The following is a 22,266-nucleotide window of genomic DNA, read 5'->3' as shown; positions in this document are numbered from 1 at the left end:
TTTTTTTTCATAGCTAAATTTAATGTTTAATCATAACATATGGAACACAGATAACGGTCACATTTTGTTACATAAACGTGAAAGACAAAAGTGCATCAAAATTTGGTAAGTTTTTAGTATTTTAGTATTTACATTTCACAATGAGTAAAGATGATGTTGCAATAAAGATGCTATTGTAATTTGTTCTCTTTTGTAATTCCAATTCCATTGGTCAAAATGCATCATGATACAGTTAGACATAGGGTGGAATAATGTGGACGGAGAGTGGTAACATTCTTGTATCCATATTCAGGAGAACATAAAACTATGTAAACTACTGAAACAAAATTAAATGCTGTATGCCAACTTTTAACATCATTTAATGGAGTAGGAAATAATGGGACATCAAAGGTCTTAAAACTTGGCAACTTTAAGGCTCGTGGACCTCCACTCCCAGTATTCTCCAGCCAGTTATGCTGGCTGAGAGTTGAAATCCATTGCAACAATATCGCCAAAAAGGCTTCTAGAGTTGTTAACCTGATCCTACGTAGCTTCTGCTCTGGCAATCTCACACTATTCACCAGAGCCTACAAAACGTTTGCCAGACCCATCCTTGAATACAGTTCATCTGTCTGGAACCCATACCACATCTCGGACATCAACACCCTAGAAAATGTCCAAAGATACTTCACCAGAAGAGCCCTTCACTCCTCCACTCGAAACAGAATACCCTATGAAAGCAGACTATCAATCCTTGGTCTTGAAAGCTTAGAACTACGACGCCTAAAACATGATCTAAGGATTGCCCACAAAATCATATGCTGCAACGTTCTACCTGTCAATGACTACTTCAGCTTCAATCGCAACAACACAAGAGCACGCAACAGATTCAAACTTAATATTAACCACTCCAAACTTGACTGTAAAAAATATGACTTCAGCAACCGAGTTGTCGAAGCGTGGAACTCATTACCTGACTCAGTAGTGTGAACCCCTAACCCCCAACATTTTTCCCTTAGACTATCCACGGTTGACCTCTCCAGGTTCCTTAGAGGTCAGTAAGGGCCGTGCATAAGTGCACCAGAGTGCCTTCCGTCCCCTGTCCAATTGTCTTTCCTTATCTCATTTATCTTTTCTTCCTTTCAAATTTGTTCACCTATACTTTTATATCTTTTCTTCTATTTGTTTCTTTAGTTATATTACTACATATCTATTCTCTTTAATGTGTATTATGTATTGGACTAACTAACTAAACAAACAAACAAACAAACAAACAAACGTCCCAAAGCTGCCATGTTTGGGGATTCCTGATGTATTCTATCATTTTTGGAAGGAATGAAAGCATGAAAAATACATTAAGACCTACAATGAAACTTCTTGGGTGAGAAGCAAAACATATTCAAAGGAAAAAAACCAAGAAGCCCAGTTTTGGAAGAAAAAAAACACCACACCTTTGGGACAACCATGACCTGGACAATTGAGAATCTGCAGAGATTCAGCAGAAGATATTTATTCATTTTTTGGAGAAGCAAGGATGTATATAAAAAAGAAAGAAATTGGGGTGAAATAGAAACCTTGCTTGAAAAAGCATGAGAAGATGGTTTAACAGAAATTAATTAATGGGAAATTGACAAACAAATTTTAAAAATGTGGCAACTGCTCAGAACAGAGTAAAAAAAGATTACATTACAGAATATGAAATTTTTGTAACAGAGAGCTTGAAAAAGGCTTCCCAATTGAGGGATGAAGTGAAAGAAGCTCCAGATGAGAAAATAGGCGTTGATTGCTTACCTGAACGCCTCTTCTCGTACGGTGAGCGGGTACAGCAGTCACATGGGTTGCTCATGTCCAATCCGGTGGAACTGAGCCTAGTATTAAAAAAGCTTGCCGGATCCGCCCCTTCCCCAGAATTCGCGAATCCATAGACTAGGCTCAGTTGTGAAGCTCTGTAGTGTTCAACTCTCATTGTTAGAGGAAGAAAAAGATAGAAAGGTAAAGAAGACACATACAAGGGCGGGAAGTGACTGCTGTACCCGCTCACCGTACGAGAAGAGGCGTTCAGGTAAGCAATCAACGCCTATTCTCCGTACTGAAGGAGCGGGTCCAGCAGTCACATGGGACATACCCAATAGATGGTCCCTAGGGTGGGATTAGCTTGCTATCGTGTGAGATAACGGATTGGAGTACCCTTCTGCCGAAGGCAGCGTCCGCTGAAGCGTAAGAATCAATTTTGTAGTGCCTGATGAAGGAATTTGGCGAGGCCCAAGTGGCTGCTTTGCAGACCTCCTCCAACGGGGCTTGAGTCGCCCAAGCGGCCGAGGTGGCTGCGCTCCTGGTGGAATGCGCAGTGATGTTCCTTGGAACTGAGAGGGAGGCCGACTCATAGGCCTTAGATATAGTCCCTCTGATCCAACGGCCTATTACTGTTGAAGACACTTTGGCCCCCATGACTCTGGGATGATAGGCTACAAAAAGTGCTTCTGACCTCCGAAAGGGTCCTGTGCGTTGGATATATATTCTCAGCGCTCTGGTGAGATCCAGGGTGTGCCATCTAATTGCCAAGGGATGGTCTCGTTGGAGGCAGAAGGAAGGTAGGACAATATCCTGAGATCTGTGGAACATGGAACTGACCTTGGGTAAGAAGGTGGGGTCCAGTCGCAAGACTACCTTGTCCTGATGGAATTGACAAAGGTCCTGCCTGATTGAGAGGGCAGCCAGCTCCGAAATGCGTCGGGCAGAGGTAATAGCCACCAGGAAGGCTACCTTAAAGGATAGGTACCTGAGGGACGCCAATTTTAGGGGTTCGTATGGTGCCTGCGTGAGGGAGTGGAGAACCCGTGGCAAGTCCCAGGATGGATACCTGTGGACCTTGGAAGGTCTGAGGTTGGCTATGCCCTTGAGGAATTCCTGAACTTCAGGGAAGGATCGGAGAGGCTGTCTGCGGGGGCCCCCTAGGACAGATGAAATGGCTGCCAGATGACGCCGGAGGGTGCTGGTGGAGAGTCCTTTACGGAAACCTTGCATAAGGAAGGAAATAATTCTGTGTATGGGGATGCACAGAGGGGAGAGACCTTCCTGAAGACACCACTGGTGAAACTTGGACCACGTGTGGTCGTAGATTCGATTGGTCGAGCCCCTTCTGGCCTTTAGAATGACCTCCACTGAATCGGGGTCATGCCCACGCAGTTCTAAATCTCTCCTGATAACAGCCAGGCGGTGAGGTGGAACCACTCCGGGTCTGGATGGAAAGAGGCCCCCTGCCGCAGCATATCCCCCGAAACGGGGAGTCGCCAAGGGTCCTGGACGGACAGCTGTTGGAGATCTGCGAACCAGGGCCGGCGGGGCCAATGAGGGGCGATTAAGATTACTCGGGCCCTCTCGGTGAGGACCTTGTGAATCACGTCCGGGAGGATTGGAATTGGAGGAAATGCATAGAGTAGGCCTGGAGGCCATGGACTCCGGAGGGCATTGATCGCTTCCGCTCCCGGGGATGGAAATCTGGAATAGAAGCGAGGGAGTTGGGCGTTCGCATTGGTCGCGAAGAGATCCAGGACTGGTAGGCCGAATCTGAGGGTGATTTGATGGAACAGGTCTTGATGGAGGTTCCACTCTCCTGGGTCTATCGTTGCTCGGGATAGCCAATCCGCCTGGATGTTGAGACTCCCCGAGATGTGATCGGCTAGGAGCGACTGGAGATGTTTTTCCGCCCAAAGGCCCAGCTTGAGGGCCTCCCTCATGAGAGCCTTGGATCTCGTGCCCCCTTGCCTGCAGATATGGCTTTTTGTGGCAATGTTGTCGGTGAGAATGAGAACGTGCCGGTTGGGGATGCGAGGAGAGAAATGCTTCAGAGCCAGGGAGACGGCTCTTAACTCTAGCCAATTTATTGGCCTGGAAGCTTCCTCCGGGGACCACGTGCCCTGGGCTATCATCCCCTGGGCATGGGCGCCCCATCCCGATAGACTGGCATCTGTGGTGATGACAAATTGATCCGGGCACCTGAACGGGGATCCTCTGTCCATGGCCGGAGACTTCCACCACTTGAAGGATCTGCGAACACTCAGTGGAATGACGATGCGTCGATTTGAGTTGCTGTGCCCCGATCTCTGAAAAGGCAACAGAAGCCACTGGAGTTCCCTAGCATGAAGGCGAGCCCAGGGAATGATGCCTATGCATGACACCATCTTCCCCAAAAGGGAAGATAGAGTAACTATGGATACTGAAGGATTAGATAAAATGTTAGAAATTAACTCCACAATACTGAGTTTTCTCTCGGGAGAGAGAAAAACCTGGGAAGATTTTGAATCAATAATGGCTCCCAGGTGAGGAATGGAAGTGGAAGGTTGGAGGTGACTTTTTTCAAAGTTGATGGAAAACCCATGGTCCTGAAGGACTGACATGGTGACAGAAAGGTCTGATTTCACTCTCTCTAGGGAGTTCCCATGAATTAAAATATCATCAAGATAACATAAAATGTGGATGGGAGACGCCCGGATATAGGCCGCCAGGGACCCCAAGAGCTTTGTGAAGACCCGAGGGGCCGAGGAAAGGCCAAATGGCATCGCCCTATACTGGAAATGCCTGCCTTGAAAGGAAAAACGTAAAAATTTTCTGTGGCATTTGGCTATAGGAATGTGAAGGTAGGCCTCAGTGAGGTCTAAGGAGACCATGAAATCTCCCGAGTGAATGGCGGCCAAAATAGAAGACAAGGAGTGCATTTTAAACTTCCTATATTTGATGAATAGGTTTAGTTTCTTTAAATCCAAAATGGCTCTCCAACCTCCGGAGGACTTTGGAACCATAAATAGGATGGAGTAAAAACCTAGGCCCTTCTGACCGGAAGGGACCGGCTGAATGGCTCTAATGGACAATAGATGAGAAATGGCCTCCTCCATACGGTTACAATCTGAGGATGACCTGGGCGAAGGGCAGGAAATAAAACGTTTAGGGGGAGGAGAAATAAATTCTAAAAGAAGGCCTGTTTGAACAGTGTCAATGACCCAAGGGTCCTTGGAGGTGAGACGCCAATTTGCAGCGAAATGAGCTAGGCGACCCCCTATGGGAATGGAGGAAAGGTTACCATCTAGGTTTTTTTGAAGCCCTGTTAGAGGCAGCTCCCCTTTGGAAACGAAAACCCCTACCCCTGGAGTTCCTACCTTGGGAACGAAAGCGGGGGGAATACTGACCTGGAGATCTCTGATAGGAAGCCGCTTGATCTTGCTGGCGCCCTGGGCGACGAAAGGACTGCGTTTTAGTAACCTTTTTTGTGGTTGGACCCAAGACCTTCTTCTTGTCTGTGGTCTCCGTGAGGAGAGGATCCAGAAGATCACCGAAGAGAAGGTCGCGCTTTAAGGGGCCCTGGGATAACTGCCACTTTTGGCGAACTCCCGCTTGCCAAGGGCGAATCCATAGGAGTCTTCTTGCCGTTGTAGAGGCTGCAATAGACTTAGCAGAAAATCTAGTAGATTGTAAGGTGGCATCAGCCACGTACTGGGCAGCTGCAAAGACCTTGTTGAAGTCTTGTTGACCTCTCAAGTCATCTGGAGGAATGTGCTGTTGAAGTTGGCGAAGCCACAGCAGCATGGCTCTGGAGAAGAAGGAGGCTGCTGCAGAACTTTTAATGGCCCAGGAATCAGCGGAGAATCCTCTTTTGAGCATTTGCTCGATGCGCTTGTCCTCTGGACGGAGGACTTCCTCCGCCTCGCCTGGCACAGCTGCTGCCGAGTGAAGAATTTTGACAGGTTCATCTGGTTTGGGAAAAGATAGAAGCTCTTCATAGGAAGAGGAGAGTTTATACAACTTTCTGTCCTTGGTAGAGGGATTAAGGCCAGAGGCTGGAAAATCCCACTGTTTAAGTAAGGCATCTTTAAATAATTTAGGCATAGGGATTACCTCGTTATCCTCCTGTTCCTCTGTGAAGTAAGGTAAATTCTCCTCCGGGGGATCAGTGGAAGTGGAGGCTTGTTTCTCCTGGGCCGCTAATCCCGTAGAAATTCTAGCTTTGAGGAGGAGAGATTTGAATAGTTGAGAAGGGAAAATAGTAATAGGAGGAGGGACCTTTATTTGGGATTCCTCATCCTCTGATAGGCCCTGGAAAGGGTCTTCATCCTCCTCTACATCCTCATATTCATCTTGGGAGGACTCTGAGTCATCCTGAATAGGAGCTCTGACCGCTGGGGAAGAACCCAAGGGGCGGGAGGAACGAGAAGGAGGAAGAGGTAAAGGAAGCTCATTGATGGAGGAGAGTTTGGCATCAATGGCTTTGGACAACACAGCAAAAATAGATTGGAACTCAGGAGGTAAACTGGAAATATCAGCAGGAATGGCAGAAGAATTCCTAAAGGCCTGGGAGGATCCTGGCTGGGGGGAATCTTCCATAATATCTGGTTCCTCTGGACCTATGCCCCATAGGTTAGGTTGGGGTCTGTCTAGGTTTGGCTCATCCAGAGATAACACAGGGACCCCAGAAGGAGGCAGACTAGAGGCCTCTGGTGGGTCTTGACTACTGATTACTTGGGCCTGCACTTTCAAACGTTTTGCTGATTTATCATGAATCTTTTGTAGGGCTAGGTCCCTTCTCTTCTCGGCCCTGGTGACCTTGGTCGAGGGGCGGGCCCCTGGAGAAGAGGAGGAAGAGGCCTGGGGGATACTAGTAATCTCATCGCCTGTAGGCCTGGCCTCTCTGGGACCTTTAGTTGTGCCTCTCTTGGGAAAAGTAGCCATAGTCTGACAATTAACAGAAGACAAGGCTGAGCCAATAACTAAATTATAAGGAGAAGATTTCAAGGACTTCCCAAGAGGAATGGATCCTGCTTCGAGGCCTCGAAGCTGCTGAAACGTGAGGACAATCTGGGCAAACCCAGAGTTCGTGCCCCCAAATCCAGCGGGGCCAGCCTCCCTAAACTTTGCAATTAAGTAAAACCAAGGCACTCTGGTTGGAGGCTAGGCCGGTGGAGAATTTAGCCTGGGACCCCCAAGGCCCGCTCCCGGATCCACGCGGTGGACTGAGGCCTACGCGGCTGGCAGAAGGCCAACACGAGAGGCCTAGATATTTTAAGAAAGGGCGCGAAGGCCTTCGCGCCAAAAAATCGCTTCGTAGAATTTCTTAAGGGAAAAGCGATCGACTAAGTCCAGGAGACTAGAGGCGTCCCACTCCGCAGGAGGTATTTTATAAGCCCTTAAATATATTTTTATACAATAAATAAGCAATAATCCAATGATAAATACTTGCACCAGGACCTCCAGGCCAAGGGATTAGAAGAATCCACAAGCGGCCGCAGGAATCGTAACCGGCAAAACCGCCGGGGGAAAACGAAACCGCAACTTCTCCCAAGTAAAAAAGCCTAGCCGCCCTTTACTTTTTTTTTCCTTTTTAAAACGGCTGGCGCAAATAGTGCAAGTAATAAAATAAAGACAATAAATCTTACTACTTTTTTGAAGGAAAGATCGAAGGGAAGGTGTTAGAATGTTGAACGAGCTATCACATACAACCGCAGGATATGCGAACTGAGCGAATTCTGGGGAAGGGGCGGATCCGGCAAGCTTTTTTAATACTAGGCTCAGTTCCACCGGATTGGACATGAGCAACCCATGTGACTGCTGGACCCGCTCCTTCAGTACGGAGAAATACAAATAACAGAACGGGGGCTGGAAAAAATTGAAGACGAACAAATTATTGTATAATGTGAGCAAGGAGGAAACGCTGGATGCAAAAAATTAAAAAGCGGCAGAGAAAATACAGAAAAGTGATTGAGATCACTTGTAATGAAGCACAAGTGAGAGCATTGGTGGAGGATACATTTTAGGGACCTAACTAGGGATGTGATAGCAATGGGACCGCCTTTTGCTGCATGAATCCCAGCGACCAGTTTGGCCCCACAGAGTGGGTCTTCTCCGGGTCCCGTCAACTAAACAATGCCGCTTGGCGGGACCCAGGGGAAGAGCCTTCTCTGTGGTGGCCCCGGCCCTCTGGAACCAACTCCCCCCCAGAGATTAGAATTGCCCCCATCCTCCTTGCCTTTCGTAAGCTACTTAAAACCCACCTCTGCCGCCAGGCATGGGGGAATTGAGATACGCTTTCCCCCTAGGCCTTTACAATTTTATGCATGGTATGTCTGTATGTATGTTTGGTTTTAATTGTTTTTAGTATTGGATTATTATTGTGTGCTGTTTTATTATTGCTGTTAGCCGCCCCGAGTCTCCGGAGAGGGGTGGCATACAAATCCAATCAATCAATCAATCAATCAATCAATCAATCAATCAATCAATCAATAAATAAAATGAATGAATGAATGCATGCATGCATGCATGCATGCATAAATAAATGCATGCATAAATAAATAAATAAATGCATGCATAAATAAATAAATAAAGCATAAATAAATAAATAAATAAATAAATAAATAAATAAATAAATAAATAAATATATGTACCAAAGATGGGAAAAAATTGAAACCTATGCTATAAACCAGAAGAACTGAAGATTGAGAAAAGCTTCTGAATACAGAGGCTGCTCAGCTGAGAGAGATTTCTTCCTAACTCGGAACAAGCTTTGCTCAAGAAATCGTGTCTCTGTGTCCCTGATTCCTGCAGCATCATCCCAATATTTCAAGCAGGGGTGACGCTCCTACTTATTCAGTGGGGTAACTGGATACTTACAGCTGTCTTCCTCCTCCATAAACATTTTGCTGACATAGCAGGCGTAAACAAATCCAAATAGCTTCAAAGTACATGTTTGGAAAAAAAGAGAGAAACAAGAATTAATGATTTGAAAGCAAAGAAATGGCCAATTATCATCACACTAGGATTCCACCATTTAAACTAATGAGGGAAAAGCCAAGTTTATTTATTCCATTTACAACTCCGCTGCTGTCTCAAAGAACTTCTGACCATGCTGGTCCTTTAGGTACAAAATTTGAAACAAGAGCAAAACCCAATGGGTGAGGTGGGCCGATTAATTTAAAAGTCTCAGAGAAGAAAGCCAACTGTCCGGCTCGACATAATTGCTTATCACCCTTGGAATAAAAAGCAAAGTTGCAAAAGGAAGGAGGAAAACTTGCAAGTTTTGTATCTGGAATCAGTTCTGACTTATCTTTATCATTAGGGTTCATTTAACAAACTAATTGTCAGGCTAAGAAACCTATTCAGGCTGCTTTCTTTTTTTGGGGGGGGGGAGTGTATAAATTTCCTTTATTTTTCCTGGAATGTACAGTAAAACAACATGAGCAGTAAAAAAAACTACAGAATCAATGCCTAAAATAATAATTAATGATATTTCTTTGATATGTTAAACATTGAGAGAAAATGATGCTAATAATGCTTTTAATATATATATGTATGTGTTTAATATACAGTGATACCTTGTCTTACAAACTTAATTGGTTCCGGGACGAGGTTCTTAAGGTGAAAAGTTTGTAAGACGAAACAATGTTTCCCATAGGAATCAATGGAAAAGTGATTAATGCGTGCAAGCCCAAAATTCACCCCTTTTGCCAGCCGAAGCGCCCGTTTTTGTGCTGCTGGGATTCCCCTGAGGCTCCCCTCCATGAGAAACCCCACCTCTGGACCTCTGTGTTTTTGCAATGCTGTGATTTCACTGAGGGTCCCCTCGCTGGGAAACCCCACCTCCAGAATTACATTGCCAGCGAAGCACCCATTTTTGCGCTGCTGGGATTCCCCTGCTGGGAATTCCCTGCAGCATCACAAAAACATGGAAGTCCGGAGGTGGGGTTTCCCATGGAGGGGAGCCTCAGGGGTATCCCAGCAGCGCAAAAACAGGTGCATCACTGGCAACAGGAGTCTGCAGGTGGGGCATCCCAGCGGCAGCGGTGGGTTTGTAAGGTGAAAATAGTTTGTAAGAAGAGGCAAAAAAATCTTAAACCCCGGGTTTGTATCTCGAAAAGTTTGTATGATGAGGCGTTTGTAAGACGAGGTATCACTGTATATTCAGGCTGCTTTCATTTTTATTGTTTCTCAGTTTGCCAACAGACTATGGGGAAAGGGCAGGGGGAATTGGAACGTGGATTTCAGACATCAAGCAGTGAAACAATGAGAACCAAGGTCATATCAGCAGGTGTTTGCCAGACTTTCAAGACATCTTCTCATAACAGTATTGTGATGCTCAATTGGACAATGAGACCTGCACTAATAGGGAGTGAGGGAGAATAGTCTGGGTACAAATAAGCAATCAATTATTTCAAGAGAGGATGACAATGACTGACAGAGGGAAGTTGGAGATACAAAATGTTAGCATCCCATTTAACTTTTTAAAATTTAAAATATCTGCTTTTTTAATTTTTAAAAAAGAAGAGCATGGAGAGCACAAAGGGAGGGGAATCTGATGCCCATATTGGATAGATACTGTAGATCAGAGGTCTTCAAACATGGCAACTTTAAGACTTGTGGACTTCAACTCCCAGAATTCTCCAGCCTGCTATGCTATGCTGGCTGGAGAATTCTGGGAGTTGAAGTCCACAAGTCTTAAAGTTGCCAAGTTTGGGGACCCCTGCTGTAGATCCACTTTGTGGATCAAATGGGAATCAGGAGTCAGTTTGTGTTTTCACTCAAATGGGTGTGAATTCTGCAGCAAAAACTAACCGTGGAACCTTTAGTGTCTCCTTTTGTTTTTAGAAGTGATGGGGAGACCAAACCAACCAAGATGATACCACTTACTTACCGCGAGGAATATCTGCATTGCACTGCTCACCACCTCAATGTATTGATAATCTAGCAAGCATCCAGTCACGGTGATGACATGATGATCTTCTAAGGCCAGTTTGGAGTTGATCACAGGAGTCACCAGGCAGCCAGGACCGTTCTCCATCCACCACGAGCGATGCAACGATGTGTTAAAGGTCATGATGAAGTCTCGATCCTAGAGAAATGGGAGAAAGATGAACCCAACAGCGATGTTTGGACCACAACACAGGGAGAGGATCTATACATGCTAGTAATCCCTTTGAGGTAAGCCACGCTATGCAAAGAGAAGAGAAATCTTGACTGTAAAAAATATGACTTTAACAATCGAGTTGTCAAAGCGTGGAACTCATTACCGGACTCAATAGTGTCAACCCCTAACCCCCAACATTTCTCCCTTAGACTCTCCACTATTGACCTCTCCAGGTTCCTAAGAGGTCAGTAAGGGGCGTACATAAGTGCACTAGTGTGCCTTTCGTCCCCTGTCCAATTGTCTTTCCTTTATCTCACATATCATATATATTTTCTTCCTTTCATATATCTTCTCTCTATTTTTACATACTATCTTTATATATATTACTTCATGTCTATTCTCTTCCATGTGTATTGTGTATTGGACAAATGAATGAATAAATAAAATAAATTGTCATCAGAAACAATGATATCAAGAGAGCATCATAGTACAAACCAAAGGAACACAAGTGTGCATTGTGATACAAACCAAAGGAACACAAGTGTGCATTGTGATACAAACCAAAGGAACACAAGTGTGCATTGTGATACTCCATCTACTATCTGCCAATTTTGAACCCTGAAGAGGCCACTGATTTGATGAGCTTATATATACTGACTTTGGCTGTACATCATAGCTTAAGTCAATCAAGGTTTTCATATAATATTTTTCATTAAGATAATAAATGAATGGATTCCATCAGCAGCCTTACCCCCTCGCCATGACCCAACATCACTGGTCAGTTTTAGTGCCTTCTGTGCAAGCCAGTAATTTGTAGAGTATCTTGTAAATTGACACAGTATTGATCTTATCCAACTACAGTAGAACCCCGACTTACGAGACTAATTGGCTCCGGAAGGAGGCTCGTAAGTCAGAACGCTCGTATGACGAAACATTGTTTCCCATAGGAAACAATGTAAAGTCAATTAATCCGTGCAACAACAAAAAAAAACCGCTGCCGCCGAATGCGGAAGTTAGCGTTCAGAGACAGCTGCGAAGCGGCGCGCGTGTTTTAAAACGTGGCAACCGGCCTGGGGGGCTCGGGGGTTTCCCCCCGAGCCCCCCAGGCCGGCTGTGACGTTTTAAAACACGCGCGCCGTTTTGCAGCTGTCTCCTGAAGCCGAACGCGGAAGTTAGCGTTCCGGCTTCAGGAGACAGCTGCAAAGCGGCGTGCGTGTTTAAAACGTCACAGCCGGCCTGGGGGGCTTGCCAGCACCCCCCCGAGACCCCCAGGCCGGCTGCAACCTTTTAAAACACGCGGGATACGAGCGCCAAGGAGCTGTCTCCTGAAGCCGAATGCGGAAGTTAGCTTTCGGCTTCAGGAGACAGCTCCTTGGCGCTCGTATCCCGAATGTGAGGTCGGGAGGCGAACAAAAATGTCGCTCCCCTCCCAGCTCTTATCTCGAGTAGCTCGTAAGTAGAGCTGCTCGTATGTCGAGGTTCCACTGTACTAGGAGATGCATACAATGAGCCCATAATTCTTGCTCTTTGGAGAATCACAAATTAGATAAATTAGAAGCCATCTATCTTACAATTCCACCACTATCCCCTGTCCTCCAAATATCAGACATTAAAAAATGCAGTCAACAAAGGCCACTTTGGGGTCCTCTTCCAGTCTGATTGCCTCTGATCAATACGTTTAGCTAAAGAAGAAAAGAATTATTTTGGCGTTTGGCGGGACCCAGGGGAAGAGCCTTCTCTGTGGCGGCCCCGACCCTCTGGAACCAACTCCGCCCGGATATCAGGGTTGCCCCCACCCTCCTTGCCTTTCGTAAGCTCCTTAAAACCCAGCTCTGTCGTCAGGCATGGGGGAATTGAGATATTCCCTTCCCCCTAGGCTTATAAAATTTATGCATGGTATGTCTGTTTGTATGATTGGTCTCTTAAATTGGGGTTTTTAAAATTACTTTTTATATTAGATTTGTTATATTTGTCTTTTTTACTGCTGTTAGCCGCCCCGAGTCTGCGGAGAGGGGCGGCATACAAATCTAATAAATAAATAAATAAATACATTCTGCAAAGGGATTTAGTCTTCCTTAAATTTTGAATCTGAAAGAGATTATGAAGCAAGTCGAGAGTTGAACATTCTTGGTAGAATAGTCTAGTCAAAAACTTTATTTACACCTGGCTGGAAAGAATTCACATTTAGTTTGAGGGAATGAGTCGTCGGGTGCAGCATTGTCTTTATGACCTCACCGAATTAGTCAGGTACTGTATTCTTTTTCCAGGTTGGGGAGATTATTTTGTGTGTGTGTTTGCGCAAGTGCATGTGCAGGTTGCTTTAGACGCATATCCTTTCTGAAAGCTTGCCTTACCTTATTTGCACTGTTTTTTCATTACAAACCAGTGACGGGCTGCCAAAATTTTTACTGCCACACTGCGGGCGTGGCTTATTTTGTGGGTGTGGCTAGATGGTCATATGAACAGGTAGGAGTGGCTTGCTGGGCTTGGAATAAAACAATGTTTTTCCACTTTGACAATTTTTAAGTCTTCGGAGAGCGGCGGCATACAAATCTAATAAATTGAATTGAATTGAATTAAGATGTGTGGACTTCATTTCTTAGAAGTCTGGGTGCTGAAATCCATATAACTTACAGTTACTAGGGTTGAGAAACTGTAGAAGAGCAGGCTGACTTGGGCGGTGGAGTTAAATGTGTCATCAGTTTGGAATCATTGCATTGCCACAAGAGACCCTGGTCCAGCTCCCTCGCCCATGAAATCAATTGACCCTTATCTACCACCAACTTTGCTTTGACCATTAGGTTGACTAGATTCTTGTAAATATATTCCTGTTCTGTGTTTTGAACTCAACAAATGGTCCGGGTTATTTGCACAATTTACTGTATTTTTTGGAGTATAAGAAGCACACACACACACACACCAAAAAAAAGGGTCCGAAAATTTGGGCTTGCAGGTTTCTTTTCATTGTTACTCCCTCCAAAAAAGGTTTTTTCAGACCTAACTATGTGTTAATGACCTTCCCAGGTTTATTTATTTATTTATTTTATTGGATTTGTATGCCGCCCCTCTCCACAGACTCGGGGCAGGATTTTTTCATTCTTACTCCTTCTGAAGAGGTTTTTTCTTTGCAGGCTTGCTTTCATCGCTACTCCCTCCGAAGATGATTTTTTCAGCCCTAACCAGGGGATAAAATATTGTGCTGAAGCTGACCAGACTAAGGATACTAGCTAGATAAATACCTGGTAGGTAGATTATTTTCCACCTATTTTCCTCCTCCAAAACTAAGGTACTGGGGTCTGGATGGGTGTCAACAGACTCAAACTCAACCCGGATAAGATGGAGTGGCTGTGGGTTCTGCCTCCCAGGGACAATTCCATCTGTCTGTCCATAACCCTGGGGGGGGATTATTGACCCCCTCAGAGAGGGTGCGCAACTTGGGCGTCCTCCTCAATCCACAGCTCACATTAGAGAAACATCTTTCAGCTGTGGCGAGGGGGGCGTTTGCCCAGGTTCGCCTGGTGCACCAGTTGCGGCCCTATCTGGACCGGGACTCACTGCTCACAGTCACTCATGCCCTCATCACCTCGAGGTTCGACTACTGTAATGCTCTCTACATGGGGCTACCTTTGAAAAGTGTTCGGAAACTTCAGATCGTGCAGAATGCAGCTGCGAGAGCAATCATGGGCTTCCCAAGGTATGCCCACATTACACCAACACTCCGCAGTCTGCATTGGTTGCTGATCAATTTCCGGTCACAATTCAAAGTGTTAGTTATGACCTATAAAGCCCTTCATGGCATCGGACCAGAATATCTCCGGGACCGTCTTCTGCCACACAAATCCCAGTGACCGGTTAGGTCCCACAGAGTTGGCCTTCTCCGGGTCCCGTCGACTAAAGAATTGGCGGGACCCAGGAGAAGAGCCTTCTCTGTGGCGGCCCCGACCCTCTGGAACCAGCTCCCCCCCGGAGATCAGAACTGCCCCCACCCTCCTTGCCTTTCGTAAAGTTCTTAAGACCCATCTCTGCCATCAGGCATGGGGGAACTGAGACATCTTCCCCGGGCCTATACAGTTTATACATGGTATGTTTGTGTGTATGCTTGCTTTTAATAATGGGTTTTTTAGTGTTTTTTAAATTATTAGATTTGTTCTTACATTGTCTTTGTTATTGTTGTGAGCTGCCCTGAGTCTACGGAGAGGGGCGGCATACAAATCTAATAAATAATAATATAATAATAACAATAATAATAATAATAATAATAATAATAATAATAATAATAATAATGTGTATCTTATATTCCGGTGCTTTTTATACTCTTAAAAAATGTGGAAATAGTAATTGCAAGCATTTCTTCTTGGTCCTCCCAAAAACAGGTAGCAAAATGGCATACAAGATCCATAAATCTATCACCCTGATAAAAGTGTGCTTCGAATTCCCAATGATTCTCTCCATGGAACCTGATTTAATCAGTGAGCAGTATCTGGATGAGACACACATACTCCCAATGCATTTACACCGCTCCAGTATAAATAAAACCCTGATTTGTCTTCCTCCCCTCCTAGCCTCCCACCTTCCCTTGTGGGCCAGCCCATCTGTTTACAAAACAGAGCGGTTTGTGTCAACGTGCTATGTGAGCAACTACATTTCAAAGAGAGATTTGTCTTTACTTGCAAAACCTGTGCATGCCATAAAAGAGAAATGCCCCAGTGAGAGAAGTGGGGAGAGGGGGAAACCCCCACCCCACTGAACACCTGGAGAGGCCAAACTCTCATTTATTTATAACGCAGAGCAACACAGCAAGTCTCTAAGTCAGTGTTTCCCAACCTTGGCAACTGGAAGATATTTGGACTTCAACTCCCAGAATTCCCCAGCCAGCATTTGCTGGCTGGGGAATTCTGGGAGTTGAAGTCCAAATATCTTCCAGTTGCCAAGGTTGGGAAACATTGCTCGAAGTGGTCTCCCAGAATCGTGCCGAATCTGATCTGCAATGTCAGCACTGGGAGAAGTTGGCGGGTGGGAAGAGGGAGGGGAGTTAATTTGAAAGGAACACGGAAGCATTCGCGACCTGCGATCTTCCCCTGAATTCTAATCTCTATCCCAAGGAGCAAACTGCCGCTAGGAAAGTGATGGATGGAAAGCTGTTGGGTGGACCGATGGCTCGAGAAGGGCAAGTTCTGGGTGTGATTAGAGAGGTAATTACCTGTGAAAGGTGTCCGACTTCCAGGTAGAAACAGATGATGAATGCATTCCAGCCAACCCAGACAATGAGCCACACAGCATACTAGTGAGGGAGAGAAAGAGGCAAGTTGAGGATGTTACAATCGGAGGGGGGGGGGGGACACTATTAAAAACAATTGGAGATATATGCTTGTTCTCCATCACTCTTTTACCCTAAATATATCCAGCTGCAGAAACACAACACACAGTGAAGATTTAAACATAAGCATCCAAACGAAGGTTCCTAAAACAAGTGGACCTTTTTAATCATTAAAACCTAATTTCCAAAACCAGTTTGGGCATTGTGCTAAATTGTGATTTGCTTTATTATTCTATTTATTTCTTACATATATTTTCTGCACATCTCAACACAAGGCAACTCTGGTCAGCTTTACTATCAAAACAATATTTATTTTTTATTTATTTATTTATTTATTTTGTCCAATACACAATGAGAGTTTTAGTGGGTATATATACGGTATATATATACACATAGTAAAATACATGATGAAGGTTATAGAGGAGATACTCATAGTAAAATATATCTAAGAAAGAATAGAAAAGAAGATATAGGAATAGAACATATCAATGAAAGAATAGAAGAAGAGATATAGGAATAGAAGAAAGGAATAGGAGATATAGGAGAGCAATAGGACAGGGGACGGAAGGCACTCTAGTGCACTTGTACTCGCCCCTTACTGACCTCTTAGGAATCTGGATAGGTCAACCGTAGATAATCTAGGGGTAAAGTGTTGGGGGTTTGGGGATGACACTATGGAGTCCAGTAATGAGTTCCCGCTTTGACAACTCGGTTACTGAAGTCATATTTTTTACAGTCAAGTTTGGAGCGCTTAATATTAAGTTTAAATCTGTTGTGTGCTCTTGTGTTGTTGTGGTTGAGGCTGAAGTAGTTGCCAACAGGCAGGACATTGCAGCATATGATCTTGTGAGCAATACTTAGATCTTGTTTAAGGCGTCTTAGTTCTAAGCTTTCTAGGCCCAGGATTGAAAGTCTAGTCTCGTAGGGTGTTCTGTTTCGAGTCATTTTGCACTCTCTGTTGTGGTTGTGGATACTACTGGTCCATGTTAAGTTCCTACTTGATATCTAATTGGTATTACAACTAGTGATCAAATCACTCTTAACTATTTTCTTGACAGTGCTCTAAAAACACCGTTTATCCCGGTTGTTTATCCAGGATTTAATGTCAATTATTTTATTTTTGATTAGAATGGCTTTGTGGGCCTTGTGGCCTAGTGATGATGACGCTCGCCTCCCACTCGAAAGGTTGAAAGTTCAATCCTAAGTAGCAGCTGATGTTTCTCTCCTAGGAGGCAAAGAAAAACACATTTGCTGCAAACTCTGGCTAGGCATCAGGAAGGGCACCCGGCCAGTAAACGCTCAGCTCCATCCAATTGCCTCAACTCTACTTTGAATAGGAGCTACAGGTAAAGGTTAAAAGTTTCCCTATCAATTATGCCTGGCTCTAGGGTATGGTGCACATCTCCATTTTTTGGCTGAGGAAGCCAGCATTGTCCGAGGACAATGTATCTGGTTATGTTGCCAATATGGCTATATAGCAAAGGCACATGGAACACTGTTACCTTCCCACCAAAGTGGTACAGTGGTGCAGAAAAAACAGTTGCTGCCAACCTGCCTTCCATTGAGGACCTGTATACTGTACTGCACAAGTCAAAAAGAGGGCGGGGAAAATATTTACTGACCCCTCGCATCCTGGACACAAACTGTTTCAACTCCTACCCTCAAAACGTCACTACAGAGCACTGCACACCAAGACAACTACACACAATAATAGTTTTTTCCCGAACGCCATCACTCTACTGAACAAATAATTCCCTCAACACTGTCAGACTTTTTACTAAATCTGCACTTCTATTTCTACTAGTTTTTATCATCATTCCTATCATCCTTTTCCTCCCACTTAGGACTGTATGACTGTAACTTGTTGCTTGTATCCTAAGATTTTTATTAATATTGATTGCTTCTTCATTTCTTATTTGACCCCTATGACAATCATTAAATGCTGTACCACATGATTCTTGACAAATGTATCTTTTTCTTTTATGTACACTGAGAGCATCTGCACCAAGACAAATTCCTTGTGTGTCCAATCACACGGCCAATACAATTCTATTCTATTCTATTCTATTCTATTCTATTCTATTAATCACCTTGCATTTGTATGCTTTCCAACCACTAGGCGGGTAGGAACTGCAAGTAATGGGAACTCACCCACTTTAGGTCTCAAACCTGAGCTCTCCAGCTTAGCATTTTTAACCACTGAGCCGTTGATTACAGAGTCATAAAAAGGGAGATTTAAATGTTTTAATTTTGACTGAAATGTATCTGATTGGAAGTCTAGTTTTATGCATTTGTGGTGCTAAGAACTGAAACAAAAAAAAAGGTTAAAAAGATACAATATTTATATACGGTAGTTACCTACCAGGCACATCTAAATCATATTAAAGTAAAATGTTTTTGCAATCCTCAAGGAACATCACAACTTTTTGAGAACCCTAAATGTTTGGAAATTGAAAGCTGAAAAAAATTGACACGCCCTAATTTTACACAAAGGACAATCCAATATATTTCAGTATTTTGAAAAAAGAAGCCAACACACACACACACACCATCAGCACAGAGCAGGATGTTATACTTACCAGCATGAGGTATCTGGATCTGTATTGAAGGGTGCCAAAAATACCCAGGATGACAGCCATAATATGTAAAAAATTAGCCAGGATCGGCAACCATTGATAACCCAGGAAATCAAATATCTGCCTCTCCAGGGCTGCAACCTACAAGAGACCATAAAGGCAGAGAAAGAATTCTTCATTGCACAACATTACACAGAATAAGAAAGCAGCAAAGTCTATCACAGAATTAATAAGAAACCCTATGGGCTATTAGTCACAACCAACAGAGATGTTGACATGATTCATTGGCTGGTGTCAAAGAAATATATTCCAAAGCAGGGGGATTTATCGCAAGGCAAAGAAAAGGGTGTTTGCACTGGCAAATGGCACTGGTGGAAATGACCACAAATGGACCAGATGCTTCAATTGCCAAGAGCAGGAAAAGAAGAGAGTTGCCCCCAAAGTGGTAAACCTGGGTATGTCCCCAAGAGGTTGGTCCTTTGAATCCAAGGGTCTGTAGAGATTCTCAGTCGTCCAGGTCATGGTTGCCCCAAAGCCAAAGGTGCTTTTTTTCAGGAGGCAACTGGACTTTCTTGTTTGGGTTTTTTTTTCTTTTGAAGACATTTCACTTTTCATCCAAGAAGCATCTTTAGCTCTGACAGGAGCAATAGTAGGTTCCTGGCTAATTGCGCGCAGCTCCACGGCTCTGGCGCACGAGCGTGCGGTCGAGCACAATTTTGCTTCCTGCACCTGTACTGCAGGGGTGGCTCAGCAGGTAGAGTGCAGTACTGCAGGGCACTGAAGCTGACTGTAGATCTGTAGGTCAGCGGTTCAAATCTCATCACTGGCTCAAGGTTGACTCAGCCTTCCGTCCTTCCAAGGTGGGTAAAAATAGGCATAAAAGGCGGCATAAAAATCAAATCAAATCAAATCAAATCAACCCACCTCTGCTGCCAGGCATGGGGGAATTGAGATACTCTTTCCCCCTAGGCCTTTACAATTTTATGCATGATATGTCTGTATGTATGTTTGGTTTTTATAATAATGGGTTTTTAATTGTTTTTAGTATTGGATTATTATTATATGCTGTCTTATTATTGCTGTTAGCCACCCTGAGTCTCCGGAGAGGAGCGGCATACAAATCTAATCAATAAAATAAAATAAAATAAAATAAAAGAAAATAAAATAAAATAATAAAATAAAATAATAAAATAATAAAATAATAAAATAATAAAATAAAATAATAAAATAAAATAATAAAATAAAATAATAAAATAAAATAATAAAATAAAATAAAATAAATAATTTCACATGGGGATGCATGTACATGTGTGTTTCAGCAAGGCTTTTGGCATGGAAGCATGCTTCGAAACAAAAAACCTTGCCAAAACACACACAAACACATGCGTTCCCATGCAAGATTTTGCTATCTGCACAGGTGCAGGAAACAAAATTGTGCTCGAACCCACACTTGCGCACCAGAGCCGCAGAGCTGCGCACAATTAGCCGTACCGGCAGGACAGGATAATAGTAGAGAATGGGGGGATTTATATTCTTTGCATTCGCATCCTTTTACAGCAGGGGTCTCCAACCTTGGCAACTTTACGACTTGTAGACTTCAACTCCCAGAATTCTGGGAGCTGAAATCGAAAAGTTGTAAAGTTGCCAAGGTTGGAGACCCCTGTTTTAAAAAGGGTCATTGAAGCACTTGGAGGTTTACCTGTGTCCTCAGGATCACCTACAGGAACCAGAAACGCCACTCAGGTGACCCTGAGGACACAGGTAAACCTCCAAGTGTTTCAAGGACCCTCTAAAAAGATGCAAATGACCAGCTGTCTGCAAGGAATATAAATCCTTTCATTCCCCACTACCATGCAGTCAGAACTGAAGAAGCTTCTTGGATGACAAGCAAAACATCTCCAAAAGAAAAAACAATAAAGTCTAGTTGCCTTTTGAATTCAAGGCTTGTTTTAGGAACACCAGAAGCCTTTGGGGATGGGTATCCTTCGTTGGCATCCTTTTCCCACAGTTCTAAAGCCCCTGTTTTTCTGACCTTATTTGGAACAGCATGAGCTGTAGGTGGTAGCTCCCATCCTTTAAGGCACTCAATCTGGGGATTGAACAACGGCAAAGACAAAATTCCCATGGTGTTAGGAACTAAAGCTTCTATTCTGACACCTTGGAGCATATTTTTACAATCCGACCAATCAGGCGTTTGCAGTAGGGGTGTCCCTCTGACCTTCCTGCCAATCAGCTTAGAGCTGCGTTGGGAGAATTGGTGCTAGACTTATGGTTGGGGGTCACCACAACATGAGGAACTGTATTGAGGGGTCACAGCATTAGAAAGGTTGAGAACCACTGATTTAAGGCATTAAGATTTCAGAAGAAGATTCTCTGCCTCCCGAGTCCCAGCTGATTGGGAGGAATTGCGGATTTTGCAATATCTTTCCATAGCCACGCCCACAGAATCTGTAGTAAAAAACATTGGATTTCACCACTGGTAAATAGTCAGAAACTATAAGACGAATCAATCTGACCGCTATTCACACCCTCTGCCACTCCCAACGATCAAGCCAGTTCCAAACCAGGAAAAATTTGAAAAGAAATCCTCAAGTTTTGTACCCAAACAAAACCACTTTCACAGAGAAAAGTATGCTTCTGAGATTTTCAAGATGAAGCTTTGGGCCAGCAGTACCACCCATAAAGCAATATTTCCTAGGGTTGAGGGTTTATGACACTTGGTGGAGCAGTGGTTAGAGTGCAGTACTGCAAGCTGCTTCTGCTGACTGCTGGCTGTAGTTCACTAGTTCAAATCTCATCAGGCTCAAGGTTGACTCAGCCTTCCATCCTTCCCAAGTTGGTAAAAAGAGAACCCAGGTTGTTGGGGGGTAATATACTGATTCTGCAAACCGCTTAGAAAGGGCTGAAAAACACTATGAAGTGGTATATATTGTATTTTACAGAGTATAAGATGAACCAGAGTATAAGATGCACCTTAGTTTTTGGGGAGGAAAACCAGGTATTCAACTGGCTAGTGTCCTTAGCCAGCATATTATTTTATCCCCCAGTTAGGGCTTTAAAAAAACTTTACTCAGAGAGAGTAACAATGAAAGAGCTTGCAAGCCAGTAAGAACATCATTAGCACCTGGAAAGAAGCATTTGAAGCAGGTAGAGCAATGGAAAAAACCCTGCAAAGACTTAGGGCTTGGAAAACATTCTCCGCAGAGAGTAACAGTGAAATAGGCGTTGATTGCTTACCTGAACGCCTCTTCTCGTACGGTGAGCGGGTACAGCAGTCACATGGGTTGCTCATGTCCAATCCGGTGGAACTGAGCCTAGTATTAAAAAAGCTTGCCGGATCCGCCCCTTCCCCAGAATTCGCGAATCCATAGACTAGGCTCAGTTGTGAAGCTCTGTAGTGTTCAACTCTCATTGTTAGAGGAAAAAAAGATATAGAAAGGTAAAGAAGACACATACAAGGGCGGGAAGTGACTGCTGTACCCGCTCACCGTACGAGAAGAGGCGTTCAG

The 22,266-nt window shown here is 44.1% G+C and overlaps 1 protein-coding gene across 1 annotated transcript in view; it reads right to left on the bottom strand.

Annotated features, from left to right (window-relative positions):
- The window catches only part of NKAIN1 (sodium/potassium transporting ATPase interacting 1), a 68,328-nt gene that overhangs the window by 8,682 nt on the left and 37,380 nt on the right, over window positions 1–22,266 (bottom strand). Inside the window, exons 2-5 of the mRNA XM_070763801.1 lie at window positions 18,761–18,898; window positions 16,065–16,145; window positions 10,652–10,849; window positions 8,635–8,695 (exon numbers count right to left, since the gene is read on the bottom strand). Coding sequence (XP_070619902.1) covers window positions 8,635–8,695; window positions 10,652–10,849; window positions 16,065–16,145; window positions 18,761–18,898 — 478 coding nt within the window. The remainder of the gene's footprint in view (window positions 1–8,634; window positions 8,696–10,651; window positions 10,850–16,064; window positions 16,146–18,760; window positions 18,899–22,266) is intronic.

This window comes from Erythrolamprus reginae, chromosome 11 (assembly GCF_031021105.1).
Source record: "Erythrolamprus reginae isolate rEryReg1 chromosome 11, rEryReg1.hap1, whole genome shotgun sequence".
Classification (NCBI taxonomy): Eukaryota; Metazoa; Chordata; class Lepidosauria; order Squamata; family Dipsadidae; genus Erythrolamprus; species Erythrolamprus reginae.
The sequence above is the reverse complement of the archived record's forward strand: the minus strand, read 5'-3'. Positions and strand labels throughout refer to the sequence as shown.